Raw genomic sequence first — 23,614 nt, 5'->3', positions numbered from 1 at the left:
TGGGAAATAAATTCTTATTACTTCATAGAAACAAACGTCTAAATCTGTAATTCATCTGTATATTATGAGAGAGGTTCAGAGATGATAAATAACTTGTTGAAAGCCACAGAACTAAAGTTTGTAACACAAGTGGATCTAACACCCGCATCCCCAGTCAAGTTTGTACTCTTCTGCCTGAATTTCCTTTAATAAGATCATTTACGCTTCTCCTAAGCACCTGGGCATTAATAGAAACCCCTCAATTCTTACTAGTATGTATCTCTGTCTGTGACATCAGACATCTTACCTCCTCAATCTTCAACTGTCAAACTGTTGTATTGATTTTTCGGGTGCCATCAAGCTTCTCTTTCCAGATTTAGCATGACTGAAAAGAATGTGGTCTTTCAGCTAAGCTGACATTCCAAGGTCAGCTCTCTGGCCAGTGAAAACTCATGGCCTAAGGATTCTGACACAGCTACCCAACACCTGAGGGAGAGCTTGCCTCTGCCTACTCTTCCTTGCGAGGGACATGCTGCTCCCACCTTGCTGCTCAGTGCTGTCAGAGCCACACACTGGCTCCAGTAATGTGACAGTCAACACCCACTGCTCAAGATACCTGGGGTACCTTCTGTTAAGGCTAATGTCTGGGGCTTTCATTGGACAGGCAGTGCCTCCTAGTGGCCAAGGCTCCAAAGGTTTCCAGCTGAAAAGTGGCCAGGACAGCAGCAAACCACCTGGCAACCCTTTCTCTCTCCTTCTGAGTCTTGTCCCTGCCTTTTTGCAATGTGTCCAGCTCCACATCATGCAGTGAGAATTCATCATCAGGTCCCAGTCTTTTCAGTATTTCGCTGACTGAATTTCCAATCATGACCATGATGATGAAAAAACTGTGGGAAGACTGTAGGAAGTATAAATATAACAAAGTCACTAACACCTCCAGAGCAAGTCAGTTTGAAAAGTGCTTTGTAATCATGTGGTCGCTGTTCCTCCTTCTCATCAGCCAAATGGGAGCTCTGACAACCCTACTCTTATAGGAGATTTATGATGCCCAGAAGTGCCGAATCATCCTGCTGAAGTCATTCTTCTTAAACTTCCTTAAGAATAATTCCAGATATGTTAGAGGTATGCAGAGGCTTAGCTGGTTTCTCTGGAAGCTTTTATTCTAAAAGGAACATGCATGATTCTAAGGATCATATTTTAAAGTGTATATGCTTCATAAAATGAAAGGTAAATCATTTGCAGAAGCATAACCTTGAGATTAGGTCCTTAGGCTCTTGCTGGTACAACATGTACAAATGCATATTTGGGTCTGGGAAGCAACGCGTCTGGGAGCTGCAGGGGAATTGTGGAGGCTCCTCTTCTCCATGAGGGAGAGAAATTCTTTACAATGGATAAAGCCATGCTACAGCAAAAGGAAGTGGGAACTCTTCCTTCTATAAACCTTTCTATAAACCCCAAGGCAACTCTGTCCTCATGCTATGTCTTGCCTCCTCAAGGGTTCCCTTCTACCAGGACTTTCCCCAGAAAATGCCTAAATTCCAGTCTTTGTTCTGTGCTATTTCTACCTTTTCCTCATCAAAACATACCTATCCTCTGCCCATTCTCTCAACTGCCTTGGAAAGTAATCTGATAAAGCATTTCATGCTAAAATTTGAATAGTAGGTCACCACCCATTGCTGACAAAAGTCTGTATGGTCAAACCTATGGTTTTTCCAGTAGTCTTGTATGGATGTGAGAGTTGGACCATGAAGAAGTCTGAGTACCAAGGAATTGATGCTTTTGAACTGTGGAGTGGGAGAAGACTCTTGAGAGTCTCTTGGACAGCAAGGAGATCAAACCAGTCAATACTAAAGGAAATCAATCCTGAATATTCATTGGAAGGACTGGTGCTGAAGCTGAAGCTCCAATACTTTGGCCACGTGATGTGAAGAGCTGACTCATTGGAAAAGACCCTGATGCTGGGAAAGATTGATGGCAGGAGTAGAAGGGAGTGACAGAAGATGAGATGGTTGAATGGCATCACTGATTGATTGGCCATAAGTTTGAGCAAACACTGGGAGATAGTGAAGGACAGGGAAGCCTGGTGTGCAGCAGTCCATGGGGTCACAAAGAGTCAGACAAAACTGAGTAACTGAACACCACCACATTGTTCTGCTCCTCCCACTGACATTCACATTGTAAGTGGGGACACCTGAAGCCCTTGAATCACTGGGCTTGGAAATCAACTGTATCTCCTGAATTAAACACATCGCTCACATTCATCATCCCCTAACACTCAATCCCAAATATGCTGTTGTTGAGGAATTTGGATGTCCCCACAACTGACCACTCTTGGTGTGTGACTATAGTCACTACTGACTCCGTGTGCCAGAGTCCAGAGGCTTTGATCCGTACCTACTGGCACCACATTCAAATACTGTCCAATATTCATTCAACCCACAAACAGAGCTGGGAATAGACACTGAACCTTCAGGGTTTCTTTGCAGTGATTGCAGCTTGCCAGGGAAGGTTTTGGATAGCCATGGGCTGTTCCAAAAGAGCGGAAGACTCTCTCAATTGTCTGGAAGATGTTAAGCAATTAAAGTGTGGCCAGAATGTAAAGAATTGGAGGCCGGGTGGGGGAAGTGAATGAGCGTTGCGGACATTTAAGGGATATGCTGCTGAAAGCCTGAGGTTTGTACTGCCGTCATCAAGTGCTTGGGTTTCTAAGACATTTCTAGAAAATGCACCATGCCAGTCACCAAGACCCAGAAATAGCGCGAGTGTTCTGCTCTTATTCCGACCCTTGGCCCTTTCTCCTCCTCCTCTCAGATCTCCCACCCCCGGTCAGTGTTTGCGCCTTCCGGGTGAGACTGCCTTTAAACATCTCCAGGGCAGCGAGCCTCTGCTCTGGCGTCTAGCGGTGCCCGCATCGCCGGGCGCGCAGGCTGACCCGCACCGCACCGCGCTGATTCGCTGCCGCGGAGACTGCGGCGCCCGCGACGCGCCCGCCCCTCGCGGTGCACGCCGGCTGGTGCAGCCTCAGTCTGCAGCCGCGGCCGCCGGGAGCAGCGCTGCAGCCGGGGCACCGACGCCCGAGTGCCCGCTCAGCGCCCCCGAGGACAGCAACGGCGAGCCCTCAAAGCGCGCACGATGCAGGCCACTGCCGATTCCACCAAGATGGACTGTGTTTGGAGCAACTGGAAAAGTCAGGGTATTCTCTTTATTTCCGTAGTGCATGCCTGCGGCGCACGGGAGCCCGGGACCCGGAATCAGCCATTGTGCATCATTTCACCTGTGGGACCTATGCATGCTTTATACCCAAGAGCTTTCTGTTGGGGGGAGTAAACTTGTTATGTCAAAAATCAGAGTGGATGGTGTTTGGTTTTTTGTTTTTGTTTTTTACTTTTCCCATCTTAAAAAAAAAAAAAATCCCCCACCCCCACCCCTTTGTTTTCTTGTTGTCAGGTTACTGTTCTAAATAATGCATCTTTTGCCTCCTCCTGGAGCTCTTTTGGGTTCCGCTAAACGTTCAGTACTTGTTTAATCTCTTCTTATTCCCGGAGTTAAAATGCTTTCTTTTTGTTCCATGTATCCCAGTGCCTTTAATTTGTGCCTAAAGATTGAAATCTAGTAGAACCGTTAACGGAGTGGGCTCTAGTGCATCCTTTTAAGAGGGACACACCCATTTTAGGGTTATTATTTGTGGTCACACAAAGGAAACTGGAAATGCAGAATAGCTCTCAAAATCCTGAAAATATGATGGCGTAGACACATATTAGGATGATTCACTTTGAAATATTTCGGGGTTTTTTGTCTGTCATTGGGGTAACTTGCTAACTACTGTTCATTAATAACGGGTATATCTGGAACAAATGGAGGGAAATTAAAAAACAGTGCCAGTTGCTCTCTGTTATAACAGATTTATTTTGAAACAGTCCATATTAGCACTGGGTGTGGCCACCCTCCAGCCTCGCTTGGATTGCTTTTCAGCCATTTTTATTCAGCCTCATACTTCACACATCTCCATCTCGCCTTTGTTACATTAAGATTCTCTCCATCACCTTACTCAGTTTGAGATTACTAGGAGAAAGGGAGACTGCAAGAATGAATTATGTGTTGTAAACTTGGATGTTTGTAATATGAAGTGTCTTTTAATGTTTAACAAATGGTTCTGAAGAAGGTGCGTTTGACTTAACCTGCAAGGTTGCAGCATCCCTCAGGGGACCAAGAATACTCTGGAGCAGAAGCTGATTTAAAAAAAAAAAAAAAGACACCTTTCTCTTGTAATATTGTATCACAAAAAGAATGGGATGTCTTAATGCCCCATAGAGTTTTTCTTTGGTAAATTTTTTAAGCAAAGAAAAAGTAAACATGAACCTCAGAATTAAGAGCATATTTTCTCTGCCTTGTATTAGTTGGGTGGCAGAGACATAAAATGCAATAATCTAGTTCAAATTATTTGGATCTATTGGAAATACAACTGTCAAAAGTGAATAAATGGATCTAATAAATTTAAAAGCTGGGAAATAAGAAATGTATGGCCATTCAGGGCATCATTTTAGAGAATGAAGATAACTACATGACCTGGCATATGTTTTATACAGAAGACAGCTGTGAAAATTCTTGGTAACATTTCATTCTTGCTACATGTTTAGACTCATCCAGTTTATTCCAAGTACACACTCAACAGATATCTATAGCTTGATAGAATACCAAGTTTAGTTTGGACATAAAGTTGGTTTTTAAGATTATTCTTATGGATTTCCTCTATTCTTACCAAAAGTAGGTAGCAGAAGTGTCAAATTTTCTAATATGTATAAGATCTAAGACACTGTTTCATCACAATCCTATGTGTTTTGCCTCTGTTGACATTTTCACTGGGGGGTTAAAAATATGGACATTTATAATCAGAAAATAACACAAAATGCTGTAATTTGTCCATTAAAGACTGTCATTTTCATTTGCAGTGTACAGCTGTTTATGAAGATTAATGCAGGATCATTGAGGGTCTTTTATACTGTGACCTTTGGTCATCTTCAGTACCATTGATTTCCTTTTGTCAGATAGAACAAAGCCATAATCCTGAAAATTGACTGATAACTGGGTGGGTGGGTTTTTAAGCATAAAAGAGAAATTATAAGTAAATTATTCCTGTTTCTCCCCACTAGGAGAACTTTCATCTAAATTAAAATCTATGATAAGATTCTTGTTTAGTATTTTAAGTGTATCTTCATTTTAATTTTCTAATTATTAAAAAAAAAAAGCTGTTCTTAACACTGGCTGCATATTAGTATCACCTGGCAAGCTTTAAAAAACACAAAGGATGTCTGTGCCCCACCCCTAGAGGTTCTGATTCCATTGAGTCCAGCACCAGTATTTTTCAAAAGCTCTCAAATGAGTTTAACACATAACTGGGGTTGAAACCACTCATGTGTAATAATTCTTAGCCCAATCCATAGACCAGCAGAGCAAGGTCTAGTATACAAATGACGAAATGGGTGTGATACAGGAGCAGCTGTGAATGCAGTTAAAAGAAGTCAGTATAACATTGAGGATAATGTCCTCCAGAAATAGTGAGAAGTGAAGGTTTTGCTTGGAAAAGGGAATAAAGGGAGCCCCAGGCTTCCTCCATATTATTAAACAATTCCACAGAGAAATTGTAGTTCATTAGGTATGTCAGGATGACTCTACTGAAACTAATACAATGTGTCCTAAAAACTGTAGTATACATGCAAAAGGAAGTTTATATTTTATTAATATATATGATTTTAGCTGTAAACAAGAATGTTTAAAGAGAGACTGAAGTCCACATTATACTACATTAGACAGAGTCTGCTTCTGTTAAAAAAATGATACTCATACCCAATTTGCTGATAAATCAAAGCCCAGCCTGCTCAGTGAAGATGAAATAAGACAATAACCTAATAAAATGTGGCAATAGACCTGGGATTCTTCAGATTACTAGTTATTACTGTTAAATATTGACATTTATTGGGCACTTTTACTACTTTACTTGTATCATTGCAGTTAATCTTCATGAATCCTATGATGTGTGAGTTTTATTATTATCCCATTTTAGAAGTGAGGAACTGAGGCTTCTTGCCAACGCACACAGCTGGTAATGCCAGAGGCCAGATTCAAGCCGAAGCTGTCTGACTCCAGAGCCCTTTGATTCTTCTACTCTACCATCTGCCTCCAAAGTAGATGGCTTCTTCCTCAATGGTTTTTCTAAAAATGTAAAGGATTATCTGTGTAGTAGGGGGTGTTAAAAATCCCTCCCATTTACATACCTTTCATTTTGCCAAACGTCTTCTCATTTGAGCATTTCAGTTTACTCTTGAACAACATGAGGCTCAAAGAGGTTATGTGATTTGCCCAAAGTTTTTCATTAAGTAGCAAGTGGGGTAGTGAAAAGGTGATGGTGGCCAAAAATCCAGAACTCTTCCCATTTCACACACTGCCTCTTTCACTAATGCTGAATTTCAGAAAGTGAACTCTCCTTCACCCCTTCCAAGATATTTTCACACAGCTTATCTCTGTAAAGACAAAGCAATATTGAGCAGTTGAGTCAGTGATTTTGACCAATTTACACCGTTGTTGTCATCATCATCATCATGAACTCATTGTTAAAAATTCTCCATCATTATTACCCATGTGTTGGTCATTGTCCTAAACTCTTTTTACAGATCTTAATCTGATATCTTTCTGAGATTATTGTTTTACTCTCACTTCCCTGGTGGCTCAGACAGTAAAGAATCTGGCTGCAATGCAAGAAACCCGGGTTTGATCCCTGGGTCGGGAAGATCCTCTGGAGAAGGGAATGGCTACCCACTCCAGTATTCTTGCCTGGAGAATTCCATGGACAAAAGAGTCTGGCAAGCTACAGTCCGTGGGGTCGCAAAGAGTCGGACATGACTGAGCAGCTAACACAACGTTTTATAGAGGAGGAAATGGGATTTTAAGATTAAGATGTCTAGTAATTTGCCCTAGGACTTAATGAGTCCCAGATGCAGAGCAGTCTGCTCTTTTGACCACTGAATCCAAGTGGTACTGTGGCAGGGAAACAAAGTTTGACCAAAACCACTCATTCATATTATTTCACTTGTACTCTAAAGACTCCTTTTTTTGTTTTTCCAAGTATCACTGCATTTGACAGTTTCATGGGCAGGACACTTGGCAATGTGGGAAGTTGAGACTAATAGCTCCCACTTACTATATGTGGCAGCATTTTGTACTTACAGATTCCCCTAAAATATTGTAATATATTGAAGGGTGAAAGACCTTCCAGAGAATATAATCTTACATATTTCTCATTTTGTTAGTAAATAAAGCATTTTGAAAGCTTTATGCTGACCTATAGTTCTCTGTGAAAACAGTGTTGAGGGTAGTCTATTCTCAAAGGCGCTGGTTCAGAATGACCACGCCTCCCCAAATACAGAGGAAGTGTCTGTTTTAAATATAGGAATTGAACTGTATGCTTGTATTTTTAAAATGGCATTTAATAAAGACAATTTTACCTACAGACATAAAGATAGACCAGTGCCATCATTCAGCATTTTATTGAGGTTCAGTATTATTAGAACACTTGTGCAAACCTTACAGCATAAATAATTTCATTTACAAGCTCCCTCTCTCAGATTCTAAAGAGAGCTAATGGGAAAACTTCCTTAGCTGATGATCTAGGGATTTGTTTTTAATGCAAGAAAACTCATTATACAGATAATATACCAAATGTAGGTAGTTATTACTTCACTGAAAAATAAAATTCTCCTTTTTCACAATGTATTATCATTTTCAAGAGAATTTTTTTAACGGAATATTTCAAAATTTGGGGAGAAAATAGTGACTTTTTTGGTTTTCTAAAAATAATACATGTGCATTATGAAAATTTCCATTTCAACAAAGAGAGTTTCAAATGAAAGCCACAAATCACCCAAAGTCCTTCCATCTAGAGTTGATTAATGTTCATATTTGTTGAATATCTTCCAATATCTGTATACTATATAAAATGAATCTAGAGGACTAGGTAGAGAACAGAAGCAGTTTTTATTAAACAAGATTGTACATATCTTTAAAAGTATGTGAAATAATTTAATGGAAGAAACTGACGTGAAAGAATTGCTCAACTTCAAATGCATGTTTCTTTGTGTCATGAGCTATTCCTTACTAAAATTAAGGAAAAAAACTATGATAAGCATCAATAGGGTAAACTCATTTTTTAATTACATGTTTTGGCTTTAGACTGTATAGATGGACTCTCTGCAGTGTTTTTTTTTTTTTAAAGGAAGATCCACCATGGGTAAGAAAGGTTGACAAAAATTCCAGTCTAAATCTACATCTTCAAATCTATGGTTTTTCTCATTTTTCCATGAATTAATATTTCTTTAATTAAAAAATAATATTCCTGATACTTCATCACTAAAGCATTATGATACTATATATCAATGGGGGTTGTGGATGAAATGTTCTGTCTTAATCAGCAGGCCCTTCCTTCATTTTTAAAAAGTTTCTCTCCTTGCCTCCTTTCCTTCCACTTTTTTCTTATAGTATTTGACATGATGTTCTTTACTCAGTTCTTTTTCATCTTTAGAAAAATTAATACATTCAGGAACAGAAATCTGTGAAGTAACTGACCTATTTTAAGTTCACTTAAAATAGAATTCTAAAATACACAGAAAACTGATTAAATTTGCATCACCACTAAATTTCCCATCCTTCTCAACGTGTTCCCTAAGTTGTGTGCATACCTGACCATGTGTTAATATTTACATTTGTCTCTTTTCCAGTTCCATGACTACCTTATAATTAAGCTCACAATTTGAAAGCTAAGAACTTGACATTAATAATTTTTTTAAAATTATCTTCTGCCTATGTTATAGGACAATAATAATAACTATATTAAAACATGAAATTATAATTATATTATGACTTCATAGAATATATTTTAAATAACAAAAGATTGTTAGGAGTTTTAGAACATAGAAGTATAGAGCTCTATATCCCCCTAATGTTTGAGCTAGGAAGTTAAATCTGAGCAATTATCTTATTGTTTCACAAGAGAAAATCCTTGAATTCTTTCTTATTTCTTATATTGACAAAGGCAGAAAATAATTCAAGCCTTACTTACAGGTTCTTTGACCAAACTGGTGTTTAATGTTTAGAATTTATTACATGCCTGTTTAGTTGCTCAGTCGTATCCAACTCTGCTTCCCTGTGGACTGTAGTCTGCTAGGGTCCTCTGTCCATGGGATTTCCAGGCAGGAATACTGGAATGAGTTACCATTCCCCCCCACCCCCCAGAAGATCTTCCCAACCCAGGGATTGAACCCAGGTCTCCTACATGTCCTACATTGGCAGTTGGATTCTTTACCACTGAGCCACCTGGGAAGCCCCAGAATTTATTACAGTTAGGCCCTTTTCACAGTGGGCATAGTTCAAATGTAGTCATATCTTAGGTTCAGCCTTCAGAATCATTTCACCAAACTGCAGACCAAATCTAGTGGTAATGGGGGTCAGGAATGCATAATGTTTTATTGAATAGAACAAAAGTACAGTGAGAAATTATTCCTTTCCCTTGTCATATCTTTTCAGTTCAAGAAATATTTTAGTCATTATAGTCTTTGTCAAGATTTTTAAACATATTCTTTTAAAAAAAAAAGAACCAACTGCAGTCTTCCTCCATGGTTCTGTTCCGATACAATGGTGGATTTTAATAAAGGTATGGCTCAGACTAAAGATTTTGTGACTAATTATGACTGATGACAAACCAACCAATGAACAGTTTTGTATGTTGATCAAGTCAGAAAGCTTATTAAAGAAAGAAAAAGCACACAAAGACATTCATTACTCCATCTCCTGAAAATGTTTCTGTGTGCGTCCCTCAACCACCATGTCCCCAGAGCCTGCCGTTCTCTCCACATGACCATATGTCTTCCTTTAGTCCCAAATGAGCCCATTTGCTGGAGGTTTAGCAGGAGGAGCTGATCACCTCACCTTAAATACTGGGCCCTACTGTCTCACTTCCTGGCCAGGCCTGCTCTACGAAGGTGACAATGGCCTAAGCAGCACTGTGTTAACTTTACAGCATGGAATGTGACCCTTTAGAATGAACCATCCTTCCCTGGTGGCTTAGATGGTAAAGAACTCACCTGCAACACAGACGACCTGGGTTCGATCCCTGGGTTGGGAAAACCCTGGAGGAGGGCATGGCAGCCCACTCCAGTATTCCTGCCTGGAGAATCCCCATGGACGGAGGAACCTGGCAGGCTGCAGTCCACGGGATCTCAAAGAGTCAGACATGACTGAGCAACTAAGTAGAGCACAGCAACTGGTTCATTTCCTGGCCAGGCTTACTCTACCAAGATGACAATGGCCAAAGCAGCACTGTGTTAACTTTGCAGCATGGAATGTGCCAGGCTTACTCTACCAAGATGACAATGGCCAAAGCAGCACTGTGTTAACTTTGCAGCATGGAATGTGCCAGGCTTACTCTACCAAGATGACAGTGGCCAAAGCATCACTGTGTTAACTCTGCAGTGACCCTAGTGGTTAGAACTAGCAAACAGGAGTCCCATTCAGCTGTCCAGGAAAGTGATAAATCTTACATGAACATAAAAGTACTTTACATTATCAGTCTAATCTGAAGGGTAGTCGTTAGAAGAATGTGTTTGCTTTTGTGTCCCATGGAAGAAAAGTCCCAGAGACTGTTGCTAGCTGTGGCTTTGGCAGTAAAATCCTTCATTTCCCATTGTTCTGCCAAAGCTGGTTAGAGTAGATCACCTGTGTGGGTTAAGAGCTGTGCTCTTCTACTGTCTATATGGCGCACCAGGCTTAATGTATCTTTCCTTTCAAAACATCCACTGAATTACTTAACTGTCTACAAATAATGTTGGCATTTTTCTCTTGGCAGTCATTTGACTGCATTTAAAAGATGTGAAGGAAGGACCTAGAAAATGAAATCACTGCAGGAACCTTATCTGCAAAAATCTCTTTTAGCAATTTCCCCTCTGAATTCAGGGCTCCTGCATTACCTTTTTAAATTTTACCTTATGTAGAAGACTGTTTCATGGCAAATGAAACTCATGGATTAGTTGACCAGTGTCATCTTTGAGGGTCTCTGTGTATGTTTAAAGTATTTTCTTACATCTATTTCCATTATGTTTCTCTAGTTTAATGGCAAAATGAGGGAATAAAGTAGGAATAGTTACTACTGTTTCTTCTTGTTAACTTTTTGTGGTGATATTTTATTTACCTAACAAAAATCAAAGTAATGGACTTTTTAAAAGATATTTTTATTATGATCATTAGGTTTTTTTTGGTCACTCCATATGGCCTTCAGGATCTTAGTTCCCCAACAGAGGTTCAAACATCATGCCTGCTGCAGTGGATGTGTGGAGTCCCAACCACTGGACCACCAAGGAAGTCCCATAGTCACTGCTTTAGACCCTGAGTTGTAAAGAACTGAGATTTTTTTAGCCTTGTAATCCTTTTTACAAGGTAGTCAATTATTGGAAGCTTGCTAAAAAAGTAAATATAAAAGTCAGGTGAAAGTGAAAGTTAGTCGCATAGTCGTGTCTAACTGTGATCCAATGGACTGTAGCCTGCCCAGCTCCTCTGTCAGTGGGATTCTCCAGGCAAGAATACTGGAATGGGTTGCCATTTCTTCTTGAGGGGATCTTCCTGACTCAGGAATCGAACCTGGTCTCCTGCATTGCAGGCAGATTCTTTACCAACTGAGCCACTATATCATTTGTCAACAGTTCTTTTGTTGAAATACTGATGTCATTTGTAAACAGGAATCTCACACATTTTCTGACCTTGCCTTTTAAAAAGTAGCACTAACTTGTCACATAATAAGTGGTGCAGTGCTACCTGAAATCTTTTCTAGACCAAGATGAAATATAAATAAATACATTTAAGAATATGGTGCAATAATGCAGATAATTGTGCACAATTTATTGCCATTTGGAGAAGGAAATGGCAACCCACTCCAGTGTTCTTGCCTGGAGAATCCCAGGGACGGGGTAGACTGGTGGGCTGCAGTCTATGGGGTCACACAGAGTCGGACACGACTGAGGTGACTTGGCATATTGTCTACATTTTGCCTCATACATAGAATATGAATAGCTGCACCACTGTCTTTTCAGTTCATACATTTTTAATATACTTTCTGAATACTGGCATCACTATTAGATCATTTAATTTTACATTTAAATGTTTTACATTTAAAATAAGGTGCCAATCCAGAAAATTTAGGACTGCTGCAAAAAGGCTTTCTCCCTAGAAATTTGACATTGAATTTTATTTCCATTTAGGTATTAATTCAAACCTTGGATCACTTCTGTTTTATTGTTCCTTTCTTGCCCAGATTATGGAAATGAGGGTAGCACTGATTTCAGCATTTGAGATTAGGATTCTTCAAATCCTCCAGTCCACCCCTGACTGAATCAGTTCTAAGTCAGCTTCAGGCAAGCTGCAGTGTGAGCTCCCACCTGTGGTTTGGGGACCAAGATGAATTCATTAAGCCCTGTCTGTTTATTAGATTGATAGAAGGCACTGATCTCCCATTTTGTTTCATTGCTCCTTGGTATTTAGCAAAGTGATTTTTATAATTGGCAAAGCAAAACAATAATTTACCTGTCTTAGTGAATGTGCACTTAGCTGTTTAAACTCTCACCTAGCCTTCCTGTATTCCGTTCAGTTCAGTTGCTCAGTCGTGTCCGACTCTTTGCGACCCCATGAACTGCAGCACGCCAGGCCACCCTGTCCATCACCAACTCTCAGAGTTTACCCAAACCCATGTCCATTGAGTTGGTGATGCCATCCAGCCATCTCATCCTGTGTCATCCCCTTCTCCTCCTGCCCCAATCTTTCCCAGCATCAGGGTCTTTTCCAATGAGTCAACTCTTCCTGTATTAGGAGGATGTTGAAGGAAGAGGAAGGAAAGTTATGACCAACCTAGATAGCGTATTAAAAAGCAGAGACATTACTTTGCCAACAAAGGTCCATCTAGTCAAGGCTATGGTTTTTCCAGGGGTCATGTATGGATGTGAGAGTTGGACTGTGAAGAAAGCTGAGTGCCGAAAAATTGATGCTTTTGAACTGTGGTGTTGGAGAAGACTCTTGAGAGTCCCTTGGACTGCAAGGAGATCCAACCAGTCCATCCTAAAGGAGATCAGTCCTGGGTGTTCATTGGAAGGACTGATGCTGAGGCTGAAACTCCAGTACTTTGGCCACTTCATGCAAAGAGTTGACTCATTGGAAAAGACGCTGATGCTGGGAGGGATTGGGGGCAGGAGGAGAAGGGGACGACAGAGGATGAGATGGCTGGATGGCATCACCGACTCAATGGACATGAGTTTGAGTAAACTCCGGGAGTTGGTGATGGACTGGGAGGCCTGGTGTGCTGTGATTCATGGGGTCACTAAGAGTCAGACACGACTGAGCGACTGAACTGAACTGACTGAACTGAAGGAAAAGACAAGCCATCTATTACTGTGTCCAAAGGCTACATGTGATCATTTGCTGCAATTACAGAACTGCTTATTTTTTTTCTTACTTGGGCTCTAAGGAAACTTTATTCAAATACTGATTTTTCTGGACAAGGTACTATAAAGCTTCCTACACCAGTTTACATAACTCTAAGCAAAATTAAAATGTGAAAAATTGGCATTTATACAGCAACTTTGGAACACAGAAATTCTCTTATGTGATCACACTTTATCACTTCCTACCCTTCCCACTGAATCCTCAAAACTTCAGACTGTTTGCTGGCTTTCCTGCCACACACAGCCCTTGCTGCTCTCCCAGCCCATCAGTTCCCAAAGATCTTCACTGCTCGTCATTCCCAGCCTGAGCCAAAGGTGGTTCATTTCACTTCTGTCCTCTTGGATCTTTGACTCCTCTAACCATGCCCCTGTGCCAGCTGACAAATCTGGGCCAGCCCCACCATCCACAGATCAGAGCGCTCAACCTCTAAGCCTGTTAACTGGATCCATAGAGATCCTTGACTCTAACCAAACCCTCTTGCTTCCTGGAAGTCCTTTATTAACTTGAGTCCTGACTGTATTTGTCTAGATCAGTTCTGTCCAATAGAAATATAGTGTGAGCCACATGTGTAATTAAAAATTTTCTAGTAGTCACATTAAAAAGCAAAAAGGAACAGGAAAAATCAATTTTGATAATATACTGTATTTAATCCAGCATACCTAGAGTATAAACCTTTCAACAACAAAAGATCACTATTAAAAGGATTAATGAGATATTTTTTATATCTTTTTTTATACTGTCTGAAATCTGGCATGTACTTTTCACTTGCAATGTATTTTAACTGAGACTAGCCACATTTCAAGTATTCAGTAACTACTATGGCTCATCACTGCTGTATTGAACAGTGCAGGTCTGGACCTCTCCCAATCTCTTCAAGCCCTGCTTCTATCCTCCTCAGTCTCGAGAGAGCCTCAGGACTCATTTTCCAGAGAAGAGTTGAGTAAATCCACCTTGAGCCACTTGATGATGTTCTCTTTCCTCCTCAGTTATATTATCTGTAGCTATGCCTATCCTTTAACAAAATCTTCCTCCATCTTTATCCAGCCTTTCATGCTTCTTCCTTCTTTGAGAAGAAAATGCTGTGACCGATCCCATCCTTTCCCTGCCTTTTCTTTTACTTTGTTCAAACAAATATCTCCTCTTTCCAGGATCTCATCTCTCCCCTTTCCACTAACATTCCCAAGTTTACTTAACCTTGAAATTTGCTTATTGCTGCTTCCTGAACTACCATTCTCTTTACCATCTTCTTTACTAATTTGAACTTCCCTCCACTCACTCAACCCTTTGTGATAGAGCTTCCATCCTCACTCTGTGCTAGTTATGGGTGACTTCCTAGTCTCCAAAACCAGGGGTCCTTTCTCATTTCCTTCATTGCATCTTTAACATCCCACACTGTAGCCTACCCCTTTCTTCTGGAAGTTTTCTTCTTCTTGACTGCCATAACCAACACTCTTGAGGGACCCTTTCTAATACCTAGACAGGACTTCTTTTTTTTTAATTAATATATTTATTTTAACTGGAGGCTATTTACTTTACAATATTGTAGTGGTTCTTGCCATACATTGCCATGGATCAGCCACGGGTGCACATGTGTCCCCCATCCTGAACCCCCTCCCACCTCGCTCCCCATCCCATCCCTCAAGGTCGTCCCCGTGCACCGGCCCTGAGCACCCTACACAGGGCTTCTTTTACAGCTTTATCCAGTCCTTTGAGTAAAGCATGAATTATGGGTCCCTCTATTGTATCCCTTATTCTCTCCTCTCCCAGAGGTTTCCTCTCCTCTCATGGCTTGAATCGTCATTTCCACTCAGAATACACCCAAATGTAAATATTCAGCCTTCTTATCTAAGAGGGACTTCCCTGGTGGCTCAAACAGCAAAGCATCTGCCTACAATGTGGGAGAACCAGGTTCAAGCCCTGGGTCGGGGAGATCCCTGGAGAAGAAAATGGCAACCCATTCCAGTACTCTTGCCTGGAAAATCCCATGGACGGAGGAGCCTGGCAGACTACAGTCCGTGGGGTCCCAAAGAGTTGGACACAACTGAGCAACTTCACTTTCTTTCTTCTTTCTTATCTAAATGTCAGCCCAGAACTTCCACTTGTCTGCTCTGCATATCCATCTGAATATCACATGGATATTAATGTCCATTTTAGCTCAGGGTTACTGTGACAAATCTGTAAAAATAAATCATTTTATTTCAAAGCCTCTAAAAAATTACTGTGTTGTGTGTAATTGTCAGCCTCATCGCATTTGTGATCCCTGTCCCATCTCTGCCTCAGGCTGTGTCAAAATGCCCTGCTTGATGTCATCACAGTGGAACCTGGAGATATAAAAACAAGAAGTGTCAGCTTTTTGCCAAGCCAGTTTCCCCTAAGAGTTCCTATTTTTGTCACTGATACTAATCATTCTATCACCCAGCTTGGAAATGTTGCTTTGCCCCTTAATTAGTTCTTCCTCCTTTCTCCCACAGCTAATTAGTCATCATTCTTGTCAACTAATCCTTCATATTTCCTTTTATTCACCCCATCTCCTTAACAAACTGTTCACTACATTCCCAAACCATCCCCCATCCTCTTTCATCAATCCCAGTACTGTCCCTTTCTTGAACTCAGCTTTTGCCTCTGCTGACAACACAGGATATGTTGCCACTGATGCAGCACTTTTAAAAAATGAATGTTCAGCCTTCCCAGCTAGATCTTAAGTTCCTTAAAAGCAGGAACAGAACGTTATGATCTCTTCATGCCTATGCTTACTAAATAACAGATGACCAGTAACTGTGTACTGTTGACAATGACTTTATTTCCCTTAAAGAGAAAAATCACTATAAATATCTAGTTCTGGAAGCAGATTTAAATGTAATCAAGTGGTCCCAAATTAATTTAGCATACTTTGGGCGACAGTTAACTTCCAACCACATAACAGAACAGAGGCAACTGTTCTGAAAAACACATCAAACTTAGGGTTTGCTCTTACTTCTCCTATTAACTAGTTAGTATGTTGTTGTTGTTGTTTATAGTTACTAAGTCGTGTCCTACTCTTTGTGACTCAGTGGATTGTAATCTGCCAGATCCCTATATCCATGGGATTTCCCAGGCAAGAATACTGGAGTGGGTTGCTATTTCCTTCCCCAGGGGATCTTCCCCACTCAGGAATCAACCCTGAGTCTCCTGTATCAGCAGGCAGACTCTACTGCTGAGACACCAGGGAAGCCCCAACTAGTCAGTATATGAGTTTCTTCAGTTCCCTCACCTATTATATGCCTGTATAATGGAGTTTATCATGAGGTTTAAATGAAGTAATATGTGAAAGTGCTTTGAATATTTCAGAATTTTTGTAAATAGAGAATTATGTCACAAAGTACCCAGAATAACCTCCCATTGATGTTTTAAGATAAACTTTTGTTAACCTCTCAGTTAGAAAACTCCAGCAATTTTAAAAGTTGGTTGAAGGACCTGTTGTATAATTACCCTACACCAAACTAATGCTACTTCATGCTAAGTCACCTCAGTAGTGTCTGACTCTGCGACCCTATGGACTGTAGCCTGCTGGGCTCCTCTGTCCATGGGATTCTCCAAACAAGAATACTGAAATAGGTTGCCATTTTTTCCTCCAGGGGTCTTCCCCACTCAGGGATCAAACCGGGTCTCTTGTGTCTCCTGCATTGGATTCTTTATCCATAGCACCACCTGGGAAGCCCAGTTGCTTAGTTAACAGTTAGTGTTCTCTGCCATGGCTGCTTCTAGTAGGTCCCTACCTGGTGCCTGCCATTCTCAGGCTGTTTGAACAGGGGCCCAGAGATTTGGAAGGCTTTTCTAGAGGCCACCATCATTTTTAACAGGTGTTATGCAATTTGTTAAATGGAAATTCACTTGAAAAAGCAAATTCTATCTCCTCTTTGCCCGAAAACTACCTGCAGGGTCCCCAGTGCCCCTTTACATCATCTCAGGGGTGGGTAAGCCTACCACCCCTCGCACTGTGTGCTCCCATAGCACGGATCATGCCGTCTTAAAAGGTGTTTGCCTCTAAATATGTCTGTCATGGAGGTCGGTGGGCATCATAAAACAGAAGATTGCAATTTTTTTATTTACATGTGAGTTTCTTTTTTAAGACAGTTTATTTATTTTGATACCCCTGCACCTAGCACAAAGCCTGGCACTTAGTACTTGCTCAATAAATACTGAATAAATGAACAAACATGGAAGCAGTAACACTGCTGGTAATGGTGATGTTTTAGTCTCCTTTTTGGTCTCCTTCCCCTTTCCTGAACTTAGCAGGTAAACAATAGGAGGCTCCTAGCTCCCTGGGAGCTACACTTAGACTCCTAGGCTTATCTCAGTTTGTTGTCTCCCGAGCCACTCAAAACAGGGAGAGCTGGGCTTCTTTGGAGATTTCTTCTCATTTTTGTCATCTACCCTCAGGAGCACAGGGGTTTCTTGTGTCATATCTTCAAAAAGATCCTTATTCTCTGCCCAAAAAGGATTATTATTTTGGTACTCTGTTCTCAACAACTCTTCTGAAGTGAAAATCATTTAGTGAACTCATGCAAATTTTTTGTTAATGACATATCCCCTTCTAGGTCTTTGCATTAAAAAAAAAAAAAAGACAACAAATACTTTGAAGATTAAAAGGATTACTCCAAATAAATGAATTTCTAATAGTGAAATGTCAATGTCAATATGACTGGGGCTAGGGATTGGGGCTGGGGAAAGAGAGAGACTTTGGAGCACCAGTATTTTCACTTTGTCCAAGAAACTGATTTGTAGAACCAGCACCACTCAAACTAGAGGGGGAAAAAAATCTTTGTTTCTCCCCAAAACATGCTTGTGATCTTCTCTCCTTCCTACACTGCAGAAGTGTTCTAGGAGGAAGGGAACACATTTTTTCCCTAACAAAATGGCTGACTATTGTAATCTTTGTGAGTTAATATCACTGGTAGACCAAGCAGTGGTGAGTGGGGAATAGATAGCAGTGAGTGACAGATCAGTTCAGAAGTAAATTCTCTCTCCAGCTTCAGACTACTGGAGTATCCTCAGCCTGTTATAAAAGATCCCCCCTCCCACTTTAAGCCTTTGATCTGATATACCTTCCATCCAGCCTGAGTTAGTCTGGTTCAAGGGTTAATACTTCGCAACATTCCTTGTATCCTCTCCACAGCATGGGGTTGTCACTAGGCTATGTGACCTTCCCAATACTGTGTCTCAGCTAGTATGATGGGAGCAGTTCTCTGCTTTCTTCAATCTAGTCACCTTTGTTTTCTGTTGAGCTGATGACTACTGCCTTAAACCAGGTGCCTGCACTTAGGCTGCACATGAAGCTGGTAGTGTGAGCAACAGCCACTTTCATTTGGTGGTAAGATGGGAATTTCATGTCTTATTTTCTTTTTCTGAGAATTTGTGTAATATTCTATAAAAACCATTTTTTGTGACAACATGGATAGACCTTGAGGGCCTTATGCTAAAAGAGATAAGTCACACAAAGAAAGACAAACACTGTAGGATCTCACTTACATGTGGAATCTGAAGAAGCTGAATTCATAGAAACAGAATAGAGTGGTGGTTACTGGAGTTGGGGGGAAAGGGAGTTAGGGAGATGTTGATCAAAGGGTATAAACCTGCAACTAGTATAAAGAAGTCTGATGGATCTAAGGCACAGCAAAGTAAATATATATAGTCAACAATACTGTATTACATACTTCAAAGATGCTGGATCTTACATGTTCTTACCAGAAAAAAGAAATAACTATCCTTTACTATAGTAAAGGCTTCCCTATCCTTCACTATGTCTCAGAGTTTGCTCAAATTCATGTTGATTGAGTCAATGATGCCATCCAACCATCTCATCCTCTGTTGCCCCCTTCTCCTGCCTTCAGTTGCTGTATTGCAATATATAAATATATCCAGTCAACATATTGTACACCTTAAACTCACACAATGTTATGTCAATTGTATCTCCAAAAAAAAGAAACCGTATGTTACTTGCCTAATTGGAGAACAAATTTGCATACATTCTTGAGCAAGTCTTCTATGCTTTTTTCATAATCTCGTGACTGGAATATTCCAAATATTTCCATTTTGCATCATATTTGAAGTCATACTATGGCTTTATTCTTTTGAATTAATTTTTTGTTTCTAAGTTGAAAGAGAGAAATAACTGAATGATAGATACAATGTAGATTTTGAAATTTATATCCCAGGTTTTTAAGTCACAAGAATGTAAGCAAACAAATCATATGATACAAAAGTTTAACCCAAACGTCAGCTCCAGAGATTCTTGAGATAGCTATTAACTACTAATGTTTGGTTTTACTCATTTTAGAGGTAGGCCATATCTCTGTTCAGAAGCCTTTGGCATTGCCTGGGGTCTCCCAGACCGGCTGACGTGCTTCTGGGGCTCCACTTCTATTTTCATGGTTAGTACCCCTTCTCAGCAGCAGGGACATGTGTGGAGTGACGTGCTCATCTCTGGGCCACTGTTGAGACACTGAGTTGTAAGCAGGGCATCAAGATGCATGCCATCAATGCCATCCAAAGGAAGAGAACAGGTACTTCAGAGTCCTCTGAATTTTCAGTCTTGTTTCAGAGGCACATAACTGACGCCCACGCTTGTAACCCACTGAGATTTGCTCACGGAGATACTGTCACTGGAGGTTCAACAGCCTTTTCTTATCTGTGAATTTACTAATTGACCTCAGGGATGGAAAAGATGCTCCCAAAGCAAAACGGGAGGATGGTAAGTGCCCTAGGCGCAGTGCTACGTGTGCTCACCCATGTGTAGGAGCCCAAGAGCCGGTGAGAACCCGGAGAGGCCGTGGCCTCGTGGGACGAGCCGCGGCAGCTCGCTGAAGGCCCTGCCGATGTTGAGTGCTCTGTGTGACCGTGTGTCTCCTCCCCGCAGCTATTGACCTGCTGTACTGGAGGGACATCAAGCAGACGGGGGTGGTGTTCGGGAGCTGCCTGCTGCTGCTCCTCTCCCTGACCCAGTTCAGCGTTGTGAGCGTCGTGGCCTACCTGGCCCTCGCCGCGCTCTCAGCCACCATCAGCTTCCGCATCTACAAGTCGGTTTTACAAGCTGTGCAGAAGACCGACGAGGGTCACCCTTTCAAGTGAGTGCCCGACGACCAGCCCTTGCCCCGCCTCTAGCCAGCCCTTGCCCCGCCTCTAGCCAGCCCTTGCCCCGCCTCTAGCCAGCCCTTGCCCCGCCTCTAGCCAGCCCTTGCCCCGCCTCTAGCCAGCCCTTGCCCCGCCTCTAACCAGCCCTTGCCCCGCCTCTCACGTGGCTCTTTCCTTGACCTCTATTTCACCATCTTTGCACTTTGGGTCCTGCTTCTTTTGACCTTTAACAGGCCTCTTAGAGTCTCCTTTAACACTGTCTTTTAATACCAAATATTCCTGTTAAATTTCTAAAGCAGACTCATCCCTAGTCTAATGCTTACTGCTTTATTGAGCTTTTAAAACTTTAATCACTTCTAATTAGATGTTAAATATTTATCTTTAATATACATTTCTGTAATTTATATAATATAAATTCTTGTGGGTGAATTTATGAAATGTGAAAACTTTTAATTTATATTTGATATTACTTTTGTATTTAATTACTTCTCATAGTAATCATAATTCATTTATATGCAAACTGTGTTTTATGATTTAAAGTGTTTCAACAATTATTCTCCCAACTCTGTGATGAAGGCAGAACATTATAATCCCTTTTCACAGATGGAAAAACAGAGGTTCTAAGAAGTAAAGTGACTTGCTCAAAAGTAAATAGCACAGAGCCAGAACCAGGGTGTTTGGATTTTTTGTTTGTTTGTTTGTTTGGATTTTTATTTCTGTGCTCTTTCCAGAAGTTTAATGTCAAAGGGTCAAATTCTGTGGGATGTGAAGTTCATTCCTCAGAATCTGTTATAGTATTATGTACTCACAATCAAATACTATTATGTACCCTCTTCTGTATTTTAATACAGGGGAACCTGACTCAAATGAGCACTGAGGAGGAGGGTTTCTTTAAGGCAGTGTATTAAGAGGATATATGAAATGTGGCAGAGGGAGATATTAGCACTGCCAGCTGCATGCTCCCCAACTCCACCCCAGTTTACTCCAGATTCTAGCTTGTAAGCCTTGGGTGTTTTAGCACTGACTGTCAGAGGCATACCATCACCTGCTGCGGGCCCCGCTACACGTGTCCCCACCTGCTATAACGGGGATGTTTCTGCATCCTGGATGAGACCTATGGATACTGCTGCATAATGGCTTCTGAGCCAACCTCAGTGATTCCCGGGGGATGCCTCTGAATCCTCCCTGGCTCAGCCTCATCAGCCAGCTTGAATCAAGGTCTCAAGGCACCAGGCTCTTAAAAGAAGGAAAAGATGCCAGGGCCTTGTCGACAAAAGGCAAAATGCCATGTTTCACACATCACTTCCCAGGCTCTGGTTCCTGCCCTCACTGTCAAACACAGTTACAATTTGATCATCCTCACCCTTGGAATGTATTTGGCCTTCTTCTAATGCAGAGTTAATGGGTCTTCTGGGCTATAACTTGGTTGCCTTCCCAAAGGTAGGAAGAATAGAGAAGTGGCGTGTCATCTTACCAGGGTGAATACTATGCCTACTTCAGTGACTCTCGCCGGTGACCAGGATCCACACCATTAGAGTCCTGTCCTGCTCCAGCCTTTACCCTTAGCCATACAAGAGAGGTTGGCTTCTGCCACGTTTTTGGATCCAGGACTGTCAAGTTACACTGGGGACTTACCTCTCACTTGTCTTATTTCTTCTGTAACTACCCAGTTGTAGGACCAAGAGTCAAACTGTAATTAGCTCAACTACTTTATCTTCCATTAGGAGACACATTTAAAACCTAAACGTTCCTTTGGCTTATTTGTTTCTATCAATAAAAGGAATATCTCACTCAGAGTACATTTTGAATCAAAACATATCAGCTAGACAAATCCACTTTTCTGATTATTTTTCTAAAAAGCCAAACATAAAAATTCTCAATCCTCAGAGTTAGGTGAGCACTGTTAGAACTCTAGAAGTAGACAACATGGCAGGGAAAAGGAAGGAGAAAGAGGATGGGTCTCATTGGCAGCGGGGAAGGGGGGGCAGGGAGCACAACCAGTATGGTCAAAACAGGAGGATCAATCGATTGATTTTTATAGATTTGTAGAGCCTGGTTTATCTACCCAAGAGTTCAAATTAACCCTTTGAACTAAAAATACCACTCTTACTAGAACCAGTGAGCATTTTAATATGTCCCAGGTCACTTGTGTTTTCAGAGCTCTCTAGAATAAAACCTAAAAATCCTTTCCAGAATTTAAATATGAAATCTTAGAGACTTGATGAGAAATAATAATTTTTGAGCTAAAAAAAAAATTTGAGCTAAGATTTTGAGATATCTCAATTATTTAAAAAGACAATTCATCTTCATGCAGCCAAGAAGAAATAAGAACTTTTCACAATTGCCTAGTGAGCCAGATATACAGAGAATTCAGCAAGTGAACTGATTTGGGACTGACTTTTCTCTGCTCCTAGCCAGTTGCTGTGATTTATCAGCTCACACTATCATGCTGCCTATGAGAGACGGAAGCAGTCACATTGCCCCCGCTGAGTGCCATGATTCCTGTGTTCCCCAGTGTACTAACTGTGGGTGTGGGTGTGGCGCCCTGCAGCCTTCTGTAAATCCTTCAGGATGACCTGACTGTGGTCCTCAGAGTTGGAGAAGGGAAACAGCTGTTTCAGGATTCCCTCTGATGGAGTTCTCTGTGGGGATGCTCTGTTGACAGGGCCTACTTGGAGCTCGAGATCACCCTGTCTCAGGAGCAGATTCAGAAGTACACAGACTGCCTGCAGTTCTACGTGAACAACACGCTCAAAGAACTGAGGAGGCTCTTCCTTGTCCAGGACCTGGTGGATTCCTTAAAAGTATGAGCATTTAAGCCCGTTTCATTTGACAATCTTGAGTTTTGTTTTCCCTAAAGGTACATATAATGTTATAAACTTCCACCTGATGGAGAATAAAGTAAGTGCTAATTATATTCTAGAGTCTGAAAATGTCCAGCTGTACAGTACCGTGGAACTCATCCAGTCTAATGTCATCATTTTACAGATGCTGA

General features: G+C 41.2%; 1 protein-coding gene across 2 annotated transcripts in view; it reads left to right on the top strand.

The window, feature by feature from the left end:
* Window positions 1–23,614, top strand: part of RTN1 (reticulon 1) — a 240,725-nt gene that overhangs the window by 205,667 nt on the left and 11,444 nt on the right. Inside the window, exons 1-3 of one of the 2 annotated variants that reach the window (XM_065940614.1) lie at window positions 2,892–3,172; window positions 20,405–20,612; window positions 23,285–23,423. In XM_065940614.1, the coding sequence (XP_065796686.1) occupies window positions 3,112–3,172; window positions 20,405–20,612; window positions 23,285–23,423 (408 nt within the window). In that variant the 5' untranslated portion in view covers window positions 2,892–3,111. Of the gene's footprint in view, window positions 1–2,891; window positions 3,173–20,404; window positions 20,613–23,284; window positions 23,424–23,614 lie in introns of those variants that run through there. The other variant, XM_065940613.1, reaches the window with a different exon arrangement.

This window comes from Muntiacus reevesi, chromosome 7 (assembly GCF_963930625.1).
Source record: "Muntiacus reevesi chromosome 7, mMunRee1.1, whole genome shotgun sequence".
In the NCBI taxonomy this organism is placed as follows: domain Eukaryota; kingdom Metazoa; phylum Chordata; class Mammalia; order Artiodactyla; family Cervidae; genus Muntiacus; species Muntiacus reevesi.
This window is presented reverse-complemented; position numbering and strand designations above follow the sequence as displayed.